Source organism: Chiloscyllium plagiosum, chromosome 6 (assembly GCF_004010195.1).
Source record: "Chiloscyllium plagiosum isolate BGI_BamShark_2017 chromosome 6, ASM401019v2, whole genome shotgun sequence".
Classification (NCBI taxonomy): domain Eukaryota; kingdom Metazoa; phylum Chordata; class Chondrichthyes; order Orectolobiformes; family Hemiscylliidae; genus Chiloscyllium; species Chiloscyllium plagiosum.
The window spans coordinates 103,749,835-103,757,224 of record NC_057715.1 but is presented as its reverse complement, the minus strand read 5'-3'; the positions used below and the strand labels follow the sequence as shown (position 1 = coordinate 103,757,224).

Sequence of the window (7,390 nt, the reverse complement as noted above, 5' to 3'; positions counted from 1 at the left end):
CTTTTAAATGTTACCATTGTACTAGCCTCCACCACTTCCTCTGGCAGCTTATTCCATACACATACCACCCTCTGCGTGAAAAGGTTGCCCCTTAGATCTCATTTATATCTTTCCCCTCTCATCCTAAACATATGCCGTCTAGTTCTGGACAACCCCGCCCCAGGGAAGAGACTTGGTCTATTTATTGTATCCATGCCCCTCATGATTTTATAAACCTCTATAAGGATCACCCCTCAGCCTCCGACACTGCAGGGAAAACAGCCTCAGCCTATTCAACCTCTCCCTATAACTCAAAGCCTCCCCGCTACACTTAGAATGAATGGATAATGCAGAAAAGAAAATAGCAAAAACTAAATACACAGGTATATGAATGCAAAGCTCAAGCAATAAAACCCAGGAATGTACAGGCAGGAATTATGAAAGGGTCGGGGAAAGGAAAAGTAAATAAAATAGCTTGGTTTCTGAGTGCACTACAGTGAGAGCCAAGTCCATGGCACCGGAAGTGGCTCACCTCCACATGGATCAGTGCAACAAGGATGCTCCAGTAATCATGGGTGATTTTAATCTACATTTGGACTGAGCAAAATACGTTAATAATGACACTGTGGCGGATGAATTCTTGAAGGTGAAGAAGTAATTATGGAACAGGCTATCCTAGGCTTGGTTTTATGCAATGCATAGGGATTAATCATGCCCCCTTTCGATTTTGTTTTTAATCCCCTTGTCCAATCCCTCCTCACTTAGTTCCACGACTCTTCTGACGCTTTATGTTGGTTTCAAAATTTCCAGTTGGTGGACCCCAGCAGCCTCTTCTTCATCATGAATATGTAGTCCCTCTACCTGTCCATCCCCATCAGGATAGTCTTGTGGCTCTCTGTTTCCTCCTGGAAAAGAGGCCTGAATCATCCCCATCTTCCATCGCCACTCTCCTTTGCTCCTCTTACTTTGAACAATTTCTCTTTTAACTCCTCTTGCTTTCTTCAGATCAAAGGTGTGGCCATGCGTACGCATGTGGGGTTCTGGTATGCCTGTCTGTTTTGTGGGATATGTAGGACATTCCTTGTTCCAATCCTAGTCAGGGCCCTCACTCACATCTCTTTCTCTGGTACATCAATTATGATAACATTCCAATTACCCATTCTCACTTGGAATTAGAAAAAATGTAATCGTTTCACTTCCAGTTTCCATCCTGCTCTCCTCTTCACTTGGCTTGTCTCTGACTTTTCCCTTCCCTTCCTCGATATCTCTGTTTCCATGCTGCTAGATCTGAATTTTGCTAGCAATTTCTGCTGTTTCAGATATCCAGATCACAAAGCATTTGTAAAGATTGTTTTAATTAACAATGACCAGAATATGATAGAATTTTTCGCTGGGATAAAAAAGGAAGCATCCAATCTGAAAGCAGGGCCCTAACTCTAAATCATGGAAATCTGAAAATTGAAGATGGTACTGCATCACAAATATTAGGTAAGGTTCATTAGTGGAAAGAACTTGAACAATCTTTTGGCTTTTTTATTTAACTAACCTCAGGATAACTCAAAACATTTTCCATTCAAAAAGTATTTTGGAATTAGTCATTGCTGTAGTGTAGGGAAGTACAGCAAAGTTGCACAAATAGCAACGGTTGACCTAATGCAAAGAAAGCTGAGCTAGTTCTTGTTTTGTTTTGTGTAATGCTCAGATAATGAAGCAATCAATTTCCATGTGCAGTGAGACCTGGTAGCAAGTCACGTTCACAGAACAAAGTGCCAGGCCCAGGGTAGGGGTGTCCAAAAATAGATATAGGTTTATAGTGGGAGGGGAAAGATTTAAAAGGGAGCTGAGGAGCAGCTTTTTCCATAGTGTGGTGCAAACATGGAACAAGCTGCCAGAGGAAGTAGTAAAGGTTAGTACAATTGCGACATTTAAAAGACATTTGCAAAAGTGTATGGATAGGAAAGTTTAGAGGGATGAGTGCCAAACATAGTCAAATGGGACTAGATTTATTTAGGAAACCTAGTTGGCATGGATGAGTTGGGCTGACGGGTCTGTTTCCATGCTGCATGACTCTCTGACTCCATGCGTTAGTGTTCTGCGATAGACGAAGGGTGACTTTATTGAAAAGCATGATATTGGAGAGACAATGATTAATATTAAAGGAGCAACACATGCGTCATAACAGTTACGCATTCCTTCTGAGCAAAAGAATACCACAGGAAAAGTGGCTTAATCATGGCTGACAAAAGAAATTAAAGATAGTATTTGATCCAAAGAGGAGTCGTGTAAATTGCTAGAAAAAGTAGCAAGCTTGAGGTCTGGGAGCAGTTTAGAATTTAGCAAAGAAAGGCTAAGAGGTTCTTGAGGGGAAAAAAAAGAGTAAACTTTCAAAAACAAAAACAGGTTTTAAAAGCTTCAATAAGTTTGTAAAAATGAAAAGATTAATAAAGAAAAATGTAGGCCTCTTACATTCTGAAACGAGGAAACTGAAAATGGGGAACAATGGGAGGAAGAAATTCACAAACACAAACAACATCCTTACCAGTATAAAGCTCACCAAAGAGGAAGAGAACAACAACAGATTCTCCTTCCTACATGTCATGGTAAAATGCAAAACCAATGGAGAGCTACAGATCAGCGTTTTACAGGAAAGCTACACACACTGACCAGATACTCAACTACAGGAGCAATCATCCCAACACCCAGAAATGGAGTTGCATCAGGACATTATTTAAATGAGCCACAACACACTGCAGCACCCAGGAGCTAAGAGAAGCCAAAGAAAAACACCTGTGCAACCTATTCAGGGACAACAGGTACCCTATAAGCACAGTCTGCTGGTTCCTACGCAACAGACCTGAACAAGAAGACACAACATGCCCTGAGGCTCTAGCCACCCTGCCATACATTAAAGATATCTCCGAGATGACGACCAGACTAATCCGGCCTCTAGGCAGCATGGTAGCCCATAAACCTACCACCACATTGAAACAGCTCTTGATGAACTTAAAGGATCCTGTGCCAACAACCAGCAGAACGAACATCAAATGCAAATACCCTGCTAGGACTATATCAAACGTTACATTGGACAGATAGGCAGGAAACTAGCCACCAGGATACATGAGCACCAACTAGCCACCAAAAGACATGACCAACTATCACTAGTATCCCATATACACCAACGAAGAGGGACTCCAGTTCGACTGGGACAACACATTCATCCTGGGGCAGGATAAACAAAGACACACACGGGAATTACTAGAGGCCTGGCATTCAAACTCCATTAACAAACATATCAATTTGGACCCCATTTACCAACCTCTCAGAAAAAGAACTGGAAGTGATATCACCCAGCACAACATATCAAGACAGATAAATAGCAAGCGGGACAGAACACCAGCACTTCATCGGAGGCTGACTGATGAAGTTACCTCGCATGGTGACAGAACATCCGAGAACAAATCTACCAGCAAGCAAACTTACAACCTGAGAACAAGAAAATCGCAGAGCAATGAAACAACTATTTTAGTTCTCTCTGCGCAGAAGAAGATACAAATAACTTCTCAGAAATGACAGGGAAGCAAGGGTTACTGGGAAGGAGGTTAATATTAGTAAAAGAAAAAGTGCTAGAGAAGGTAATGGGGCTGAAGCTAATAAATCCCTAGGCCCTGATAATCCAGATCCCAGTGTACCAAAGATGATGTAGATTCTGAAACACTTGTAGTATATTGTAGCTTTGCAAATGTAATCCCACTATTTAAAAAGTGAAGGCAAAAATGAGAACTGTATATTGGTTGGTCTAATATTAGTAGAGTAAATGCTGGAATCTATAAAGGATATAATGTTATGCACCAGACCAGACCCCCTCAACACATTTCAAGAAATTTGCCCGGACCCTAACTTGGCTAGTTGTTTTAAGCAGGTGTATAGTTGATATTCCAGAAGTGATGCAGCAGGTCCAACCATTTATTTTTAAACACAACCATTTATTTGCTAAATTACCGAATGAAACATAAACAAAAGAGAACAGAATATAGAATAACCAAACCTATCCGACAAGCCCCATAAACCACCCTTGACTAAAAAAAATGGTTAAATCAATTACAGGGTCTTGAGAGAGAGAGATCCAATGTAGCTGTTCCTTGGACCAGTAGCCTCAAAACTGACTTACTGACTGCTAAAACCAAACCAAACCAAACGAGAGCAACTCAGCCAGGATATTTTATATATATATATATTTGCTTTTGATAACGCCCCATTTAAGTGATTACTGTGCAAAAATCAAAGCACATGAGTTTGACATGGATTGAGAATTAGTGAGGAATAAAAGGGGTGTCTTCAGAATAGAAGGAGGTGACAAGTGAGGTATCACAGTGATCAGTATTTCAGCCCTAGCTATTCAGCGTATATGTCAATGATTTGGATGAGGGAATCAAACCTAATATTTCCAGTTTTATTGTGATGCAAAATTTTGAAAGGACTTTGAGTGGTGACGAAACTGTATAAGCCTTCAAGACTGTTGAGTGAGTGGGCAAATGCTAAGCAGTTGAATTACAGCTTTGATAAATATGAATTTGTCCCTTTCAGTAGGAAAACAGAATGGTGGAGTATTATTTGAATGGGGATACATTGGGAAAGGTGATGGTCAAAGGACCATGAAGTCCTTGTATGCCAACCACTGAAAGCAATCATGCAGTTGCAGCAAACAGTTGGAAAGGCAAGTGGTATGTTGGGTCTCATTGCAAGAAGGTTTGAGTACAGGAACCAGGGATTCCTACTGCAAATATACAGTGCCTTGGTGTGATTACATCTGGAGTATTATTTGCAATTTTTGCCTCCTTAGCTAAGAAAATATCAATTTGGCTTGGAGGAAGTAGTGAATATTCACCAGTCTGATTCCTGAGATGGCAGGTTTTTTGTATTAGCTGAAATTGTCATTTGGACCTGTTTAGAAAGGTGAGAAGTGATCTCATTAGTACATAATTATGACAGAATTCTGTCTTGACAAACTGGAAGCAGTTTTGATATCCTTCCTGGGATTGGGGGTGGGATAAGCAGTCAGCAGTTTAGATTTAAGATGACAAAGTATCTTTTCACTCAGTGTGGTCAGTCAATCTGTGGAATTCTATACTACAGAAGGCTGTGGAACAGAAGTTACTGAATATGTTTAAGAAATAAGTAGATTTCTAGGGTCTAAAGATGCCTATGAAAATGGAAAGAGTGTTACCGCATTTGAAATAGAGGCTCATCTTCATAGTGGAGTAGGCTTGATGGGCTGAATGGCCTACATCTCATCTGTTTTCTATGTTTAGCTCACAGATAGCAAAAATAAGTAAATTTACATAGGCACGAGGAAACGTAAGTACAAATTTGTAACAACTGAATTTTCACATTCATAATTTAGAAAATCTAATTTATTTGAACTTTTCACCATGAACAATGCCACCATTAATGGAGTATGATTTGCCATTTTAATGAGGTAATTTTTTTTTGTATGTAGGTTGTTGTCTGGAGTTAATAAACTTTTCATGTATACATTGCATGATGGAAAGATTTCAGTGAAAACTGACATCATGGTTGCTCACCTGACCCAGGTATGTAATTCCCTTAAAGATTGTTATTCATTGATTCAGAATATTGTATTTCAAATCCCATTCAGATTTGAACACAATTGTAGGCTGACCATTCCTGTGGAAGACTGAGTGAAAACTGCACTGTTTGTAAGGCAGATAAGCTATTCAACTGAGGCTCCATTTAATCAGGTGGACAGGGAAGGGCAGGGAAGTTTTCTGTGGTGTCCTGGGCGTTATTTATGTCTCTGTCAAAGTCGCCTCAACAAACAATTTTGATCATTTTCACACTGCTTTTGTGGTAGCTGTAAGTATGCAAATCAGCTGCTTCATTTCCTATGGTGCAAAAATGACTACACTTCAAAGTATTTCATTGGCCGTAAAGCACTTTGAGATGTCACGTGAGGCAATACCCAAGTGCAAAGTCATCTTTATATCCAGATACAATAATTTTACTCAAATAAAAGCAAAATACTGCAGTTGCTGGTGATCTGAAATAAAAGCAGAAAGTTGTGGAGAAACTGAGCAGGTCTGACCACATCTGTGAACGGACAAAGAGTCGGCATTTCAAGTCCAGTATGACTCTCAGTTTCTCTCTATATTTGCTGCCAGGTCTGCTATGTTTATCACTTTCTGTTTTTATTCACTATGCCTCATACCTTGTCCAGCTGATAGACTAACTGTAAAAGTTGTTTCCTTGTTTTGAAATCATTCAGTGAGTATTGAGAGAATTAAATTTTCAGTTTGACGTTCAATCACTGTCTACACATACAATCATTTTGACATTGAGCGTGGCAATAACACCAAGCCAGCCTTAATGCAACCTGACAAAAACTCTAATTGAGTCATGGACATGTACAGCATGGAAACAGACCCTACGGTCCAACCCGTCCATGGTGACCAGATATTCCAATCCAATCTAGTCCCACCTGCCAGTACATGACCCATATCCCTCCAAACTCTTGCTATTCATATACCCATCCAAATGCCTCTTAAATGTTGCAATTGTACCAGCCTCCACCACTTCCTCTGGCAGCTCATTCCATACACGTACCACCCTCTGTGTGAAAAGGTTGCCCCTTTTGTCTCTTTTATATCTTTCCTCTCTCAATCTAAACCTATGCCCTCTAGTTCTGCACTCCCTGACCCTGGGGAAATGACTTTGTTTATTTTCTCTATCCATGCCCCTCATAATTTTTAAACCTCTATAAGGTCACCCCTTAGCCTCCAACACTCCAGGGAATACAGCCCCAGCCTGTTCAGCCTCTCCCTATAGTTCAAATTCTCCAACCCTGGCAACATCCTTGTAAGTCCTTTCTGAACTCTTTCAAGTTTCACAACATCTTTCCTATAGGAAGGAGACCAGAATTGCATGCAATATTCCAAAAGTGGCCAAATCAATGTCCTGTAGAGCCGCAACATGACCTCCCAGCTCCGGTACTCAATACTCTTACCGATAAAAGAAAGCATACCAAATGCCTTCTTCACTATCCTATCTATCTGTGACTCCACTTTCAAAGAGCTATGAACCTGCACTCCAAGGTCTCTTTGTTCAACAACACTCCCGAGGACCTTACCATTAAGTGTATAAGTCCTGCTAAGATTTGCCTTCCCAAAATGCAGCATCTTGCATTTATCTGAATTAAACTCCATCTGCCGCTTCTCAGCCCATTGGCCCATCTGGTCAAGATCCTATTGTAATCTGAGATAACCCTCTTCGCTGACCACTACACCTCCAATTTTGGTGTCATCTGCAAACCTACTAACTGTACCTCTTATGCTTGCATCCAAATCCTTTATGTAAATGACAAAAAGTAGAGGACCCAGCACCGATCCTTGTGCCA

General features: G+C 40.6%; 1 protein-coding gene across 2 annotated transcripts in view; it reads left to right on the top strand.

The window, feature by feature from the left end:
* tubgcp5 (tubulin, gamma complex associated protein 5) overlaps positions 1–7,390 on the top strand; it is a 76,819-nt gene that overhangs the window by 31,885 nt on the left and 37,544 nt on the right. For both annotated transcript variants that reach the window (XM_043692307.1, XM_043692306.1), the window contains exon 9: positions 5,477–5,570. In XM_043692307.1, coding sequence (XP_043548242.1) covers positions 5,477–5,570 — 94 coding nt within the window. The remainder of the gene's footprint in view (positions 1–5,476; positions 5,571–7,390) is intronic.